The sequence below is a fragment of the Oncorhynchus nerka genome, linkage group LG2 (genome assembly GCF_034236695.1).
Source record: "Oncorhynchus nerka isolate Pitt River linkage group LG2, Oner_Uvic_2.0, whole genome shotgun sequence".
Taxonomy (NCBI): Eukaryota; Metazoa; Chordata; class Actinopteri; order Salmoniformes; family Salmonidae; genus Oncorhynchus; species Oncorhynchus nerka.
The window spans coordinates 22,459,431-22,479,303 of record NC_088397.1 but is presented as its reverse complement, the minus strand read 5'-3'; the positions used below and the strand labels follow the sequence as shown (position 1 = coordinate 22,479,303).

Sequence of the window (19,873 nt, the reverse complement as noted above, 5' to 3'; positions counted from 1 at the left end):
TTATCACTTTTGCCTTATGGCAAGGTGCTCCATCATGCTGGAAAAGGCATTGTTCGTCACCAAACTGTTCCTGGATGGTTGGGAGAAGTTGCTCTCTGAGGATGTGTTAGAACCATTCTTTATTCATAGCTGTGTTCTCAGGCAAAATTGTGAGTGAGCCCACTCACTTGGCTGAGAAGCAACCCCACACATGAATGGTCTCAGGATGCTTTACTGTTGGAATGACACAGGACTGATGGTAGCGCTCACCTTGTCTTCTCCGGACAAGCTTTTTTCCCCAGATGCCCCAAACAATCGGAAAGGGGATTCAGAGAAAATGACTTTACCCCAGCCCACAGCAGGCCAATCCCTGTACCTTTCGCAGAATATCAGTCTGTCCCTGATGTTTTTCCTGGAGAGAAGTGGCTTCTTTGCTGCCCTTCTTGACACCAGGCCATCCTCCAAAAGTCTTCTCCTCACTGTGCGTGCAGATGCACTCACATCTGCCTGCTGCCATTCCTGAGCAAGCTCTGTACTGGTGGTGCCCCGATCCCACAGCTGAATCAACTTTAGGAGACTGTCCTGGTGCTTGCGGGACTCTTGGGCGCCCTGAAACCTTCTTCACAACAATTGAACCTCTCTCCTTGAAGTTCTTGATGATCCGATAAATGGTTGATTTAGGTGCAATCTTAGAGGCAGCAATATCCTTGCCTGTGAAGCCCTTTTTGTGCAAAGCAATGATGATGGCACGTGTTTCCTTGCAGGTAACCATGGTTGACAGAGGAAGAACAATGATTCCAAGCACCATCCTCCTTTTGAAGCTTCCAGTCTGTTATTCAAACTCAATCAGCATGACCTGATCTCCAGCCTTGTCCTCGTCAACATTCACACCTGTGTTAACGAGAGAATCACTGACATGTCAGCTGGTCCTTTTGTGGCAGGGCTGAAATGCAGTGGAAATGTTTTTGGGGGATTCAGTTCATTTGCATGGCAAAGAGGGACTTTGCAATTAATTGCAATTCATCTGATCACTCTTCATAACATTCTGGAGTATATGCAAATTGCCATCATACAAACTGAGGCAGCAGACTTTGTGAAAATGTATATTTGTGTCATTCTCAAAACTTTTGGCCACGACTGTATGTGTACATTTATTTTGCAATGCTCGCAACGTGAGCACTGTGGTCAGCATGTAACACACACACACACACACACACACGCACACGCACAAAGGGCAGAAGAGACTGATTAGCTGTAATACAACAGGGTTTTTGACAGGGGGCAGCGTTGGGAGCGATTCTTCAGCCCTGGTCCTGGAGATGCCCTGGGGTGTGCAGGCGTTCGTTTTCCATCCCAGTCCAAACTCAAACACCCCCATTTCAGCTTATCAAGGTCCTCACGTCCAATTAGCTGGGTGTCAGCAGAGATGGTGTCCTCTCATAACATTAACAGGCAATCAACCATGAATCAAAGATCAACATTACGCTCACACACACGATTCACTATATTCTAAGGTTTGACTTGACTTAAATGTCAGCAATAGATTGTGTAAATGGTAAATGTGTGTGTAGTAGTCATTTTATTGAAGAATAAGTACTGGAGAATTATTTCCAGAACCTTTAGAAGGTAAAGCAATGGTGTAAGTTCAATATTAGCTTTCAATTAGCTGAGTGTGAGGGGTGGAGAGAGGAGTGTATGAACTGTAGTGTGTGTGTGTGTGTGTGTGTGTGTGTGTGTGTGTGTGTGTGTAGTGCATTCAGACCCATTGATTTTTTCCACATTTTGTTACGTTACAGCCTTATTCTCAAATGGATTACATAAAAAAATCTTCAATCAATCTACACACAACACCCCATAATGACAAAGTGAAAACAGGCTTTTAAAAAAACAGAAATACCTTATTTACATAAGTATTCAGACCCTTTGCTATGAGACTCAAAATTGAGCTCAGGAAAGTGTCGAGGCACATATCTGGGGAAGGGTACCAACAAATGTCTGCAGCATTGAAGGTCCAAGAACACAGTGGCCTCCATCATTCTTAAATGGAAGAAGTTTGGAACCACCAACTCTTCCTAGAGCTGGCCGCCCGGCCAAACTGAGTAATCGGGGGAGAAGAGCCTTGGTCAGGGAGGTGACCAAGAACCCAATGGTCACTCTGACAGAGCTATAGAGTTCCTCTGTGGAGATGGGAGAACCTTCCAGAAGGACACCATCTCTGCAGCACTCCACCAATCAGGCCTGTATGTTAAAGTGGCCAGACGGAAGCCACTCAGCCTAAGTAAAAAGGCACATGACAGCCCGCATGGAGTTGGTCAAAAGGCACCTAAAGAACTCTCAGACCAAGAGAAACAAGATTCTCTGGTCTGATGAAACCAAGATTGAACACTTTGGCCTATATGCCAAGCTTCACATCTGGAGGAAACCAGGTACTGCTCATCACCTGGCCAATACCATACATACAGTGAAGCATGGTGGTGGCAGCATCATGCTGTGGGGATGTTTTTATGCGGCAGGGACTAGGAGCAAAGTACAGAGAGATCTTGAAGAAAACCTGCTCCAGAGGGTTCAGGACCTCAGACTGGGGCAAAGGTTCACCTTCCAACAGGATAACAACCCTAAGCACAGAGCCAAGAGTGTCCCGAAGACATGTAGGATTGGCTTCGGGACAAATCTCAATGTCCTTGAGTGGCCCAGCCAGAGCCCGGACTTGAACCTGATCGAACATCTCTGGAGAGACCTGAAAATATCTGTGCAGCGACGCTCCCCATCCAACCGGACAGAGCTTGAGAGGATCTGCAGAAAAGAATGGGGAGAAACTCCAAATACAGGTATACATTTGTATTTTAAAATAAAGCTGTAACGTAACTATACGTGAAAAAAGTGAAGGGGTCTGAATACTTTCCAAAAGCACTGTGTGTGTGTGTGTGTGTGTGTGTGTGTGTGTGAGTGAGAGCCAGTCTCTCACTCTATTTCTATCCATCAGCTCTCCGGAGTGGGGGCAACCGGTCGAGAGGCACTGCAGTGAACCACACACACACACACACAATGCCTTAACCCCAACACACACATCCAAGTGCGCTCACACCCACCCCTCCACCACCCGAACAACCTCTTACACACAGAGACACACCAGGACATACTATTTAGTGGAGTCTGATAGCTGGTATTCCCTGCGTCTGTCGTAGGCCTCCTGTATCCCAGGGTCGGCCCACAGGGTCTTGATGGCGCTGATGTAGGGCTGGTCGAAACCACAGATCTTCTCTATGTCCACCTCCTTCACTAACATGGCATTAGACTGGGGAGGGAGGGGAGAGAAAGACAGAGAGAGGAGGGAAGAGTGAGAGACTGTGGATGCGTTGTGACCAAGCTAATTCTGGTTGTGTGTGTAGAAGGTATTGTTTTTTTGTGGTTGTGTTATTACATCCTACCCGATTCTGTTCGTATTTGAAGGGGATCTTGAGGTTCTCTGTGGCTTTGATCATAGACTGCATGGAGGTGAAGATGTTCTGGTACACCAGCCTGATGAAACCCCTCTTGTCCTCCTCTGTGTAGCCCGCCCCGTGGATGATCCTCATCTGCTTGATGAATGTACTCTTCCCACTCTCTCCTGTACCTGGACACACACATAGAACACCCACTGTTAGCATCACTCTCTCCTGTACCTGGTCACACACATAGAACACCCACTGTTAGCATCACTCTCTCCTGTACCTGGTCACACACATAGAACACCCACTGTTAGCATCACTCTCTCCTGTACCTGAACACCCACTGTTAGCATCACTCTCTCCTGTACCTGGACACACACATAGAACACCCACTGTTAGCATCCCTCTCTCCTGTACCTGAACACCCACTGTTAGCATCACTCTCTCCTGTACCTGGTCACACACATATAACACCCACTGTTAGCATCACTCTCTCCTGTACCTGGTCACACACATATAACACCCACTGTTAGCATCACTCTCTCCTGTACCTGGCCACACACATATAACACCCACTGTTAGCATCACTCTCTCCTGTACCTGAACACCCACTGTTAACATCACTCTCTCCTGTACCTGAACACCCACTGTTAGCATCACTCTCTCCTGTACCTGGTCACACACATAGAACATCCACTGTTAGCATCACTCTCTCCTGTACCTGGTCACACACATAGAACACCCACTGTTAGCACCACTCTCTCCTGTACCTGGTCACACACATAGAACACCCACTGTTAGCATCACTCTCTCTGGTACCTGAACAACCACTTTTAGCACCACTCTCTCCTGTACCTGGTCACACACATAGAACACCAACTGTTAGCATCACTCTCTCCTGTACCTGAACACCCACTGTTAGCATCACTCTCTCCTGTACCTGGCCACACACACAGAACACCCACTGTTAGCATCACTCTCTCCTGTACCTGGTCACACACATAGAACACCCACTGTTAGCACCACTCTCTCCTGTACCTGGTCACACACATAGAACACCCACTGTTAGCATCACTCTCTCCTGTACCTGGTCACACACATAGAACACCCACTGTTAGCACCACTCTCTCCTGTACCTGGTCACACACATAGAACACCCACTGTTAGCACCACTCTCTCCTGTACCTGGTCACACACATATAACACCCACTGTTAGCATCACTCTCTCCTGTACCTGGTCACACACATAGAACACCCACTGTTAGCATCACTCTCTCCTGTACCTGAACACCCACTGTTAGCATCACTCTCTCCTGTACCTGGCCACACACATAGAACACCCACTGTTAGCATCACTCTCTCCTGTACCTGGTCACACACATAGAACATCCACTGTTAGCATCACTCTCTCCTCTACCTGGTCACACACATAGAACACCCACTGTTAGCATCACTCTCTCCTGTACCTGGTCACACACATAGAACACCCACTGTTAGCATCACTCTCTCCTGTACCTGGTCACACACATAGAACACCCACTGTTAGCATCACTCTCTCCTGTACCTGAACACCCACTGTTAGCATCACTCTCTCCTCTACCTGGTCACACACATAGAACACCCACTGTTAGCATCACTCTCTCCTGTACCTGGTCACACACATAGAACATCCACTGTTAGCATCACTCTCTCTACCTGGTCACACACATAGAACACCCACTGTTAGCATCACTCTCTCCTGTACCTGGTCACACACATAGAACACCCACTGTTAGCATCACTCTCTCCTGTACCTGAACAACCACTGTTAGCATCACTCTCTCCTATACCTGGTCACACACATAGAACAACCACTGTTAGCATCACTCTCTCTGTACCTGAACAACCACTGTTAGCATCACTCTCTCCTGTACCTGAACAACCACTGTTAGCATCACTCTCTCCTGTACCTGAACAACCACTGTTAGCACCACTCTCTCCTGTACCTGAACAACCACTGTTAGCATCACTCTCTCCTGTACCTGAACACCCACTGTTAGCATCACTCTCTCCTGTACCTGGTCACACACATATAACACCCACTGTTAACATCACTCTCTCCTGTACCTGGTCACACACATAGAACACCCACTGTTAGCATCACTCTCTCCTGTACCTGGTCACACACATAGAACACCCACTGTTAGCACCACTCTCTCCTGTACCTGGTCACACACATATAAGACCCACTGTTAGCATCACTCTCTCCTGTACCTGGTCACACACATATAACACCCACTGTTAACATCACTCTCTCCTGTACCTGGTCACACACATAGAACACCCACTGTTAGCATCACTCTCTCCTGTACCTGAACAACCACTGTTAGCATCACTCTCTCCTATACCTGGTCACACACATAGAACAACCACTGTTAGCATCACTCTCTCCTGTACCTGAACAACCACTGTTAGCATCACTCTCTCCTGTACCTGAACAACCACTGTTAGCATCACTCTCTCCTGTACCTGAACAACCACTGTTAGCACCACTCTCTCCTGTACCTGAACAACCACTGTTAGCATCACTCTCTCCTGTACCTGAACACCCACTGTTAGCATCACTCTCTCCTGTACCTGGTCACACACATATAACACCCACTGTTAACATCACTCTCTCCTGTACCTGGTCACACACATAGAACACCCACTGTTAGCATCACTCTCTCCTGTACCTGGTCACACACATAGAACACCCACTGTTAGCACCACTCTCTCCTGTACCTGGTCACACACATATAAGACCCACTGTTAGCATCACTCTCTCCTGTACCTGAACACCCACTGTTAGCATCACTCTCTCCTGTACCTGGCCACACACATAGAACACCCACTGTTAGCATCACTCTCTCCTGTACCTGGTCACACACATAGAACATCCACTGTTAGCATCACTCTCTCCTCTACCTGGTCACACACATAGAACACCCACTGTTAGCATCACTCTCTCCTGTACCTGGTCACACACATAGAACACCCACTGTTAGCATCACTCTCTCCTGTACCTGGTCACACACATAGAACACCCACTGTTAGCATCACTCTCTCCTGTACCTGAACACCCACTGTTAGCATCACTCTCTCCTCTACCTGGTCACACACATAGAACACCCACTGTTAGCATCACTCTCTCCTGTACCTGGTCACACACATAGAACATCCACTGTTAGCATCACTCTCTCTACCTGGTCACACACATAGAACACCCACTGTTAGCATCACTCTCTCCTGTACCTGAACACCCACTGTTAGCATCACTCTCTCCTGTACCTGGCCACACACATAGAACACCCACTGTTAGCATCACTCTCTCCTGTACCTGGTCACACACATAGAACATCCACTGTTAGCATCACTCTCTCCTCTACCTGGTCACACACATAGAACACCCACTGTTAGCATCACTCTCTCCTGTACCTGGTCACACACATAGAACACCCACTGTTAGCATCACTCTCTCCTGTACCTGGTCACACACATAGAACACCCACTGTTAGCATCACTCTCTCCTGTACCTGAACACCCACTGTTAGCATCACTCTCTCCTCTACCTGGTCACACACATAGAACACCCACTGTTAGCATCACTCTCTCCTGTACCTGGTCACACACATAGAACATCCACTGTTAGCATCACTCTCTCTACCTGGTCACACACATAGAACACCCACTGTTAGCATCACTCTCTCCTGTACCTGGTCACACACATAGAACACCCACTGTTAGCATCACTCTCTCCTGTACCTGAACAACCACTGTTAGCATCACTCTCTCCTATACCTGGTCACACACATAGAACAACCACTGTTAGCATCACTCTCTCCTGTACCTGAACAACCACTGTTAGCATCACTCTCTCCTGTACCTGAACAACCACTGTTAGCATCACTCTCTCCTGTACCTGAACAACCACTGTTAGCACCACTCTCTCCTGTACCTGAACAACCACTGTTAGCATCACTCTCTCCTGTACCTGAACACCCACTGTTAGCATCACTCTCTCCTGTACCTGGTCACACACATATAACACCCACTGTTAACATCACTCTCTCCTGTACCTGGTCACACACATAGAACACCCACTGTTAGCATCACTCTCTCCTGTACCTGGTCACACACATAGAACACCCACTGTTAGCACCACTCTCTCCTGTACCTGGTCACACACATATAAGACCCACTGTTAGCATCACTCTCTCCTGTACCTGGTCACACACATATAACACCCACTGTTAACATCACTCTCTCCTGTACCTGGTCACACACATAGAACACCCACTGTTAGCATCACTCTCTCCTGTACCTGGTCACACACATATAACACCCACTGTTAACATCACTCTCTCCTGTACCTGAACACCCACTGTTAGCATCACTCTCTCCTGTACCTGGTCACACACACAGAACAACCACTGTTAGCATCACTCTCTCCTGTACCTGGTCACACACATAGAACACCCACTGTTAACATCACTCTCTCCTGTACCTGGTCACACACATAGAACACCCACTGTTAACATCACTCTCTCCTGTACCTGGTCACACACATAGAACACCCACTGTTAGCATCACTCTCTCCTGTACCTGGTCACACACATATAACACCCACTGTTAACATCACTCTCTCCTGTACCTGAACACCCACTGTTAGCATCACTCTCTCCTGTACCTGGTCACACACACAGAACAACCACTGTTAGCACCACTCTCTCCTGTACCAGACACCCACATAGAACAACCACTGTTAGCACCACTCTCTCCTGTACCTGGTGACACACATAGAACACCCACTGTTAGCATCACTCTCTCCTGTACCTGGTCACACAGACAGAACAACTACTGTTAGCATCACTCTGTCCTGTACCTGAACACCCACTGTTAGCATCACTCTCTCCTGTACCTGAACACCCACTGTTAGCACCACTCTCTCCTGTACCTGGTCACACACATAGAACAACCACTGTTAGCATCACTCTCTCCTGTACCTGGTCACACACATATAGAACAACTACTGTTAGCATCACTCTCTCCTGTACCTGAACACTCACTGTTAGCACCACTCTCTGCTGTACCTGGTCACACACATAGAACAACCACTGTTAGCATCACTCTCTCCTGTACCTGGTCACACACATATAGAACAACGACTGTTAGCATCACTCTCTCCTGTACCTGGTCACACACATAGAACAACCACTGTTAGCATCACTCTCTCCTGTACCTGAACACCCACTGTTAGCACCACTCTCTCCTGTACCTGGTCACACACATATATAACAACTACTGTTAGCATCACTCTCTCCTGTACCTGAACACTCACTGTTAGCACCACTCTCTGCTGTACCTGGACACCCACTGTTAGCACCACTCTCTCCTGTACCTGAACACCCACTGTTAGCACCACTCATTCCTGTACATGAACAACCACTGTTACCACCACTCTCTGCAGTACCTGGACACTCACTGTTAGCACCACTCTCTCCTGTACCTGGTCACACACATAGAACACCCACTGTTAGCATCACTCTCTCCTGTACCTGGTCACACACATAGAACACCCACTGTTAGCATCACTCTCTCCTGTACCTGAACAACCACTGTTAGCACCACTCATTCCTGTACATGAACAACCACTGTTACCACCACTCTCTGCAGTACCTGGACACTCACTGTTAGCACCACTCTCTCCTGTACCTGGTCACACACATAGAACACCCACTGTTAGCATCACTCTCTCCTGTACCTGGTCACACACATAGAACACCCACTGTTAGCATCACTCTCTCCTGTACCTGAACACCCACTGTTAGCATCACTCTCTCCTGTACCTGGACACACACATAGAACACCCACTGTTAGCATCCCTCTCTCCTGTACCTGAACACCCACTGTTAGCATCACTCTCTCCTGTACCTGGTCACACACATATAACACCCACTGTTAGCATCACTCTCTCCTGTACCTGGTCACACACATAGAACACCCACTGTTAGCACCACTCTCTCCTGTACCTGGTCACACACATAGAACACCCACTGTTAGCACCACTCTCTCCTGTACCTGGTCACACACATATAACACCCACTGTTAGCATCACTCTCTCCTGTACCTGGTCACACACATAGAACACCCACTGTTAGCATCACTCTCTCCTGTACCTGAACACCCACTGTTAGCATCACTCTCTCCTGTACCTGGCCACACACATAGAACACCCACTGTTAGCATCACTCTCTCCTGTACCTGGTCACACACATAGAACACCCACTGTTAGCATCACTCTCTCCTGTACCTGAACACCCACTGTTAGCATCACTCTCTCCTGTACCTGGACACACACATAGAACACCCACTGTTAGCATCCCTCTCTCCTGTACCTGAACACCCACTGTTAGCATCACTCTCCTGTACCTGGTCACACACATATAACACCCACTGTTAGCATCACTCTCTCCTGTACCTGGTCACACACATAGAACACCCACTGTTAGCACCACTCTCTCCTGTACCTGGTCACACACATAGAACACCCACTGTTAGCACCACTCTCTCCTGTACCTGGTCACACACATATAACACCCACTGTTAGCATCACTCTCTCCTGTACCTGGTCACACACATAGAACACCCACTGTTAGCATCACTCTCTCCTGTACCTGAACACCCACTGTTAGCATCACTCTCTCCTGTACCTGGCCACACACATAGAACACCCACTGTTAGCATCACTCTCTCCTGTACCTGGTCACACACATAGAACATCCACTGTTAGCATCACTCTCTCCTCTACCTGGTCACACACATAGAACACCCACTGTTAGCATCACTCTCTCCTGTACCTGGTCACACACATAGAACACCCACTGTTAGCATCACTCTCTCCTGTACCTGGTCACACACATAGAACACCCACTGTTAGCATCCCTCTCTCCTGTACCTGAACACCCACTGTTAGCATCACTCTCTCCTGTACCTGGTCACACACATATAACACCCACTGTTAGCATCACTCTCTCCTGTACCTGGTCACACACATAGAACACCCACTGTTAGCACCACTCTCTCCTGTACCTGGTCACACACATAGAACACCCACTGTTAGCATCACTCTCTCCTGTACCTGAACAACCACTGTTAGCACCACTCATTCCTGTACATGAACAACCACTGTTACCACCACTCTCTGCAGTACCTGGACACTCACTGTTAGCACCACTCTCTCCTGTACCTGGTCACACACATAGAACACCCACTGTTAGCATCACTCTCTCCTGTACCTGGTCACACACATAGAACACCCACTGTTAGCATCACTCTCTCCTGTACCTGAACAACCACTGTTAGCACCACTCATTCCTGTACATGAACAACCACTGTTACCACCACTCTCTGCAGTACCTGGACACTCACTGTTAGCACCACTCTCTCCTGTACCTGGTCACACACATAGAACACCCACTGTTAGCATCACTCTCTCCTGTACCTGGTCACACACATAGAACACCCACTGTTAGCATCACTCTCTCCTGTACCTGAACACCCACTGTTAGCATCACTCTCTCCTGTACCTGGACACACACATAGAACACCCACTGTTAGCATCCCTCTCTCCTGTACCTGAACACCCACTGTTAGCATCACTCTCTCCTGTACCTGGTCACACACATATAACACCCACTGTTAGCATCACTCTCTCCTGTACCTGGTCACACACATAGAACACCCACTGTTAGCACCACTCTCTCCTGTACCTGGTCACACACATAGAACACCCACTGTTAGCACCACTCTCTCCTGTACCTGGTCACACACATATAACACCCACTGTTAGCATCACTCTCTCCTGTACCTGGTCACACACATAGAACACCCACTGTTAGCATCACTCTCTCCTGTACCTGAACACCCACTGTTAGCATCACTCTCTCCTGTACCTGGCCACACACATAGAACACCCACTGTTAGCATCACTCTCTCCTGTACCTGGTCACACACATAGAACACCCACTGTTAGCATCACTCTCTCCTGTACCTGAACACCCACTGTTAGCATCACTCTCTCCTGTACCTGGACACACACATAGAACACCCACTGTTAGCATCCCTCTCTCCTGTACCTGAACACCCACTGTTAGCATCACTCTCTCCTGTACCTGGTCACACACATATAACACCCACTGTTAGCATCACTCTCTCCTGTACCTGGTCACACACATAGAACACCCACTGTTAGCACCACTCTCTCCTGTACCTGGTCACACACATAGAACACCCACTGTTAGCACCACTCTCTCCTGTACCTGGTCACACACATATAACACCCACTGTTAGCATCACTCTCTCCTGTACCTGGTCACACACATAGAACACCCACTGTTAGCATCACTCTCTCCTGTACCTGAACACCCACTGTTAGCATCACTCTCTCCTGTACCTGGCCACACACATAGAACACCCACTGTTAGCATCACTCTCTCCTGTACCTGGTCACACACATAGAACATCCACTGTTAGCATCACTCTCTCCTCTACCTGGTCACACACATAGAACACCCACTGTTAGCATCACTCTCTCCTGTACCTGGTCACACACATAGAACACCCACTGTTAGCATCACTCTCTCCTGTACCTGGTCACACACATAGAACACCCACTGTTAGCATCCCTCTCTCCTGTACCTGAACACCCACTGTTAGCATCACTCTCTCCTGTACCTGGTCACACACATATAACACCCACTGTTAGCATCACTCTCTCCTGTACCTGGTCACACACATAGAACACCCACTGTTAGCACCACTCTCTCCTGTACCTGGTCACACACATAGAACACCCACTGTTAGCATCACTCTCTCCTGTACCTGGTCACACACATAGAACACCCACTGTTAGCATCACTCTCTCCTGTACCTGAACACCCACTGTTAGCATCACTCTCTCCTGTACCTGGACACACACATAGAACACCCACTGTTAGCATCCCTCTCTCCTGTACCTGAACACCCACTGTTAGCATCACTCTCTCCTGTACCTGGTCACACACATATAACACCCACTGTTAGCATCACTCTCTCCTGTACCTGGTCACACACATAGAACACCCACTGTTAGCACCACTCTCTCCTGTACCTGGTCACACACATAGAACACCCACTGTTAGCACCACTCTCTCCTGTACCTGGTCACACACATATAACACCCACTGTTAGCATCACTCTCTCCTGTACCTGGTCACACACATAGAACACCCACTGTTAGCATCACTCTCTCCTGTACCTGAACACCCACTGTTAGCATCACTCTCTCCTGTACCTGGCCACACACATAGAACACCCACTGTTAGCATCACTCTCTCCTGTACCTGGTCACACACATAGAACATCCACTGTTAGCATCACTCTCTCCTCTACCTGGTCACACACATAGAACACCCACTGTTAGCATCACTCTCTCCTGTACCTGGTCACACACATAGAACACCCACTGTTAGCATCACTCTCTCCTGTACCTGGTCACACACATAGAACACCCACTGTTAGCATCACTCTCTCCTGTACCTGAACACCCACTGTTAGCATCACTCTCTCCTCTACCTGGTCACACACATAGAACACCCACTGTTAGCATCACTCTCTCCTGTACCTGGTCACACACATAGAACATCCACTGTTAGCATCACTCTCTCTACCTGGTCACACACATAGAACACCCACTGTTAGCATCACTCTCTCCTGTACCTGGTCACACACATAGAACACCCACTGTTAGCATCACTCTCTCCTGTACCTGAACAACCACTGTTAGCATCACTCTCTCCTATACCTGGTCACACACATAGAACAACCACTGTTAGCATCACTCTCTCCTGTACCTGAACAACCACTGTTAGCATCACTCTCTCCTGTACCTGAACAACCACTGTTAGCATCACTCTCTCCTGTACCTGAACAACCACTGTTAGCACCACTCTCTCCTGTACCTGAACAACCACTGTTAGCATCACTCTCTCCTGTACCTGAACACCCACTGTTAGCATCACTCTCTCCTGTACCTGGTCACACACATATAACACCCACTGTTAACATCACTCTCTCCTGTACCTGGTCACACACATAGAACACCCACTGTTAGCATCACTCTCTCCTGTACCTGGTCACACACATAGAACACCCACTGTTAGCACCACTCTCTCCTGTACCTGGTCACACACATATAAGACCCACTGTTAGCATCACTCTCTCCTGTACCTGGTCACACACATATAGAACAACTACTGTTAGCATCACTCTCTCCTGTACCTGAACACTCACTGTTAGCACCACTCTCTGCTGTACCTGGTCACACACATAGAACAACCACTGTTAGCATCACTCTCTCCTGTACCTGGTCACACACATATAGAACAACGACTGTTAGCATCACTCTCTCCTGTACCTGGTCACACACATAGAACAACCACTGTTAGCATCACTCTGTCCTGTACCTGAACACCCACTGTTAGCATCACTCTCTCCTGTACCTGAACACCCACTGTTAGCACCACTCTCTCCTGTACCTGGTCACACACATAGAACAACCACTGTTAGCATCACTCTCTCCTGTACCTGGTCACACACATATAGAACAACTACTGTTAGCATCACTCTCTCCTGTACCTGAACACTCACTGTTAGCACCACTCTCTGCTGTACCTGGTCACACACATAGAACAACCACTGTTAGCATCACTCTCTCCTGTACCTGGTCACACACATATAGAACAACGACTGTTAGCATCACTCTCTCCTGTACCTGGTCACACACATAGAACAACCACTGTTAGCATCACTCTCTCCTGTACCTGAACACCCACTGTTATCACCACTCTCTCCTGTACCTGGTCACACACATATATAACAACTACTGTTAGCATCACTCTCTCCTGTACCTGAACACTCACTGTTAGCACCACTCTCTGCTGTACCTGGACACCCACTGTTAGCACCACTCTCTCCTGTACCTGAACACCCACTGTTAGCACCACTCATTCCTGTACATGAACAACCACTGTTACCACCACTCTCTGCAGTACCTGGACACTCACTGTTAGCACCACTCTCTCCTGTACCTGGTCACACACATAGAACACCCACTGTTAGCATCACTCTCTCCTGTACCTGGTCACACACATAGAACACCCACTGTTAGCATCACTCTCTCCTGTACCTGAACAACCACTGTTAGCACCACTCATTCCTGTACATGAACAACCACTGTTACCACCACTCTCTGCAGTACCTGGACACTCACTGTTAGCACCACTCTCTCCTGTACCTGGTCACACACATAGAACACCCACTGTTAGCATCACTCTCTCCTGTACCTGGTCACACACATAGAACACCCACTGTTAGCATCACTCTCTCCTGTACCTGAACACCCACTGTTAGCATCACTCTCTCCTGTACCTGAACAACCACTGTTAGCATCACTCTCTCCTGTACCTGAACAACCACTGTTAGCACCACTCTCTCCTGTACCTGGTCACACACATAGAACACCAACTGTTAGCATCACTCTCTCCTGTACCTGAACACCCACTGTTAGCATCACTCTCTCCTGTACCTGGCCACACACATATAACACCCACTGTTAACATCACTCTCTCCTGTACCTGGTCACACACACAGAACACCCACTGTTAGCATCACTCTCTCCTGTACCTGGTCACACACATAGAACACCCACTGTTAGCACCACTCTCTCCTGTACCTGGTCACACACATAGAACACCCACTGTTAGCATCACTCTCTCCTGTACCTGGTCACACACATAGAACACCCACTGTTAACATCACTCTCTCCTGTACCTGGTCACACACATAGAACACCCACTGTTAGCATCACTCTCTCCTGTACCTGAACAACCACTGTTAGCACCACTCTCTCCTGTACCTGGTCACACACATAGAACACCAACTGTTAGCATCACTATCTCCTGTACCTGAACACCCACTGTTAGCATCACTCTCTCCTGTACCTGGCCACACACACAGAACACCCACTGTTAGCATCACTCTCTCCTGTACCTGAACAACCACTGTTAGCACCACTCATTCCTGTACATGAACAACCACTGTTACCACCACTCTCTCCTGTACCTGGTCACACACATAGAACACCCACTGTTAGCATCACTCTCTCCTGTACCTGGTCACACACATAGAACACCCACTGTTAGCATCACTCTCTCCTGTACCTGAACACCCACTGTTAGCATCACTCTCTCCTGTACCTGGCCACACACATATAACACCCACTGTTAACATCACTCTCTCCTGTACCTGGTCACACACACAGAACACCCACTGTTAGCATCACTCTCTCCTGTACCTGGTCACACACATAGAACACCCACTGTTAGCACCACTCTCTCCTGTACCTGGTCACACACATAGAACACCCACTGTTAGCATCACTCTCTCCTGTACCTGGTCACACACATAGAACACCCACTGTTAGCATCACTCTCTCCTGTACCTGGTCACACACATAGAACACCCACTGTTAGCACCACTCTCTCCTGTACCTGGTCACACACATAGAACACCCACTGTTAGCACCACTCTCTCTGTACCCGGTCACACACATAGAACACCCACTGTTAGCATCACTCTCTCCTGTACCTGGTCACACACATAGAACACCCACTGTTAGCACCACTCTCTCCTGTACCTGGTCACACACATAGAACACCCACTGTTAGCACCACTCTCTCCTGTACCCGGTCACACACATAGAACACCCACTGTTAGCATCACTCTCTCCTGTACCTGGTCACACACATAGAACACCCACTGTTAGCATCACTCTCTCCTGTACCTGAACACCCACTGTTAGCACCACTCTCTCCTGTACCTGGTCACACACATAGAACAACCACTGTTAGCATCACTCTCTCCTGTACCTGGTCACACACATATAGAACAACTACTGTTAGCATCACTCTCTCCTGTACCTGAACACTCACTGTTAGCACCACTCTCTGCTGTACCTGGTCACACACATAGAACAACCACTGTTAGCATCACTCTCTCCTGTACCTGGTCACACACATATAGAACAACGACTGTTAGCATCACTCTCTCCTGTACCTGGTCACACACATAGAACAACCACTGTTAGCATCACTCTCTCCTGTACCTGAACACCCACTGTTAGCACCACTCTCTCCTGTACCTGGTCACACACATATATAACAACTACTGTTAGCATCACTCTCTCCTGTACCTGAACACTCACTGTTAGCACCACTCTCTGCTGTACCTGGACACCCACTGTTAGCACCACTCTCTCCTGTACCTGAACACCCACTGTTAGCACCACTCATTCCTGTACATGAACAACCACTGTTACCACCACTCTCTCCTGTACCTGGTCACACACATAGAACACCCACTGTTAGCATCACTCTCTCCTGTACCTGGTCACACACATAGAACACCCACTGTTAGCATCACTCTCTCCTGTACCTGAACAACCACTGTTAGCACCACTCATTCCTGTACATGAACAACCACTGTTACCACCACTCTCTGCAGTACCTGGACACTCACTGTTAGCACCACTCTCTCCTGTACCTGGTCACACACATAGAACACCCACTGTTAGCATCACTCTCTCCTGTACCTGGTCACACACATAGAACACCCACTGTTAGCATCACTCTCTCCTGTACCTGAACAACCACTGTTAGCACCACTCATTCCTGTACATGAACAACCACTGTTACCACCACTCTCTCCTGTACCTGGTCACACACATAGAACACCCACTGTTAGCATCACTCTCTCCTGTACCTGGTCACACACATAGAACACCCACTGTTAGCATCACTCTCTCCTGTACCTGAACACCCACTGTTAGCATCACTCTCTCCTGTACCTGGCCACACACATATAACACCCACTGTTAACATCACTCTCTCCTGTACCTGGTCACACACACAGAACACCCACTGTTAGCATCACTCTCTCCTGTACCTGGTCACACACATAGAACACCCACTGTTAGCACCACTCTCTCCTGTACCTGGTCACACACATAGAACACCCACTGTTAGCATCACTCTCTCCTGTACCTGGTCACACACATAGAACACCCACTGTTAGCATCACTCTCTCCTGTACCTGGTCACACACATAGAACACCCACTGTTAGCACCACTCTCTCCTGTACCTGGTCACACACATAGAACACCCACTGTTAGCACCACTCTCTCCTGTACCCGGTCACACACATAGAACACCCACTGTTAGCATCACTCTCTCCTGTACCTGGTCACACACATAGAACACCCACTGTTAGCACCACTCTCTCCTGTACCTGGTCACACACATAGAACACCCACTGTTAGCACCACTCTCTCCTGTACCCGGTCACACACATAGAACACCCACTGTTAGCATCACTCTCTCCTGTACCTGGTCACACACATAGAACACCCACTGTTAGCATCACTCTCTCCTGTACCTGAACACCCACTGTTAGCACCACTCTCTCCTGTACCTGGTCACACACATAGAACAACCACTGTTAGCATCACTCTCTCCTGTACCTGGTCACACACATATAGAACAACTACTGTTAGCATCACTCTCTCCTGTACCTGAACACTCACTGTTAGCACCACTCTCTGCTGTACCTGGTCACACACATAGAACAACCACTGTTAGCATCACTCTCTCCTGTACCTGGTCACACACATATAGAACAACGACTGTTAGCATCACTCTCTCCTGTACCTGGTCACACACATAGAACAACCACTGTTAGCATCACTCTCTCCTGTACCTGAACACCCACTGTTAGCACCACTCTCTCCTGTACCTGGTCACACACATATATAACAACTACTGTTAGCATCACTCTCTCCTGTACCTGAACACTCACTGTTAGCACCACTCTCTGCTGTACCTGGACACCCACTGTTAGCACCACTCTCTCCTGTACCTGAACACCCACTGTTAGCACCACTCATTCCTGTACATGAACAACCACTGTTACCACCACTCTCTGCAGTACCTGGACACTCACTGTTAGCACCACTCTCTCCTGTACCTGGTCACACACATAGAACACCCACTGTTAGCATCACTCTCTCCTGTACCTGGTCACACACATATAGAACAACTACTGTTAGCATCACTCTCTCCTGTACCTGAACACTCACTGTTAGCACCACTCTCTGCTGTACCTGGTCACACACATAGAACAACCACTGTTAGCATCACTCTCTCCTGTACCTGGTCACACACATATAGAACAACGACTGTTAGCATCACTCTCTCCTGTACCTGGTCACACACATAGAACAACCACTGTTAGCATCACTCTCTCCTGTACCTGAACACCCACTGTTAGCACCACTCTCTCCTGTACCTGGTCACACACATATATAACAACTACTGTTAGCATCACTCTCTCCTGTACCTGAACACTCACTGTTAGCACCACTCTCTGCTGTACCTGGACACCCACTGTTAGCACCACTCTCTCCTGTACCTGAACACCCACTGTTAGCACCACTCATTCCTGTACATGAACAACCACTGTTACCACCACTCTCTGCAGTACCTGGACACTCACTGTTAGCACCACTCTCTCCTGTACCTGGTCACACACATAGAACACCCACTGTTAGCATCACTCTCTCCTGTACCTGGTCACACACATAGAACACCCACTGTTAGCATCACTCTCTCCTGTACCTGAACAACCACTGTTAGCACCACTCATTCCTGTACATGAACAACCACTGTTACCACCACTCTCTGCAGTACCTGGACACTCACTGTTAGCACCACTCTCTCCTGTACCTGGTCACACACATAGAACACCCACTGTTAGCATCACTCTCTCCTGTACCTGGTCACACACATAGAACACCCACTGTTAGCATCACTCTCTCCTGTACCTGAACAACCACTGTTAGCACCACTCATTCCTGTACATGAACAACCACTGTTACCACCACTCTCTCCTGTACCTGGTCACACACATAGAACACCCACTGTTAGCATCACTCTCTCCTGTACCTGGTCACACACATAGAACACCCACTGTTAGCATCACTCTCTCCTGTACCTGAACACCCACTGTTAGCATCACTCTCTCCTGTACCTGAACAACCACTGTTAGCATCACTCTCTCCTGTACCTGAACAACCACTGTTAGCACCACTCTCTCCTGTACCTGGTCACACACATAGAACACCAACTGTTAGCATCACTCTCTCCTGTACCTGAACACCCACTGTTAGCATCACTCTCTCCTGTACCTGGCCACACACATATAACACCCACTGTTAACATCACTCTCTCCTGTACCTGGTCACACACACAGAACACCCACTGTTAGCATCACTCTCTCCTGTACCTGGTCACAC

At 48.4% G+C, this 19,873-nt stretch overlaps 1 protein-coding gene across 3 annotated transcripts in view; it reads right to left on the bottom strand.

The window, feature by feature from the left end:
• LOC115120284 (guanine nucleotide-binding protein subunit alpha-11-like) overlaps window positions 1-19,873 on the bottom strand; it is a 70,041-nt gene that overhangs the window by 13,059 nt on the left and 37,109 nt on the right. For all 3 annotated transcript variants that reach the window (XM_065024629.1, XM_065024633.1, XM_065024631.1), the window contains exons 2-3: window positions 3,408-3,592; window positions 3,120-3,274 (exon numbers count right to left, since the gene is read on the bottom strand). In XM_065024629.1, coding sequence (XP_064880701.1) covers window positions 3,120-3,274; window positions 3,408-3,592 — 340 coding nt within the window. The remainder of the gene's footprint in view (window positions 1-3,119; window positions 3,275-3,407; window positions 3,593-19,873) is intronic.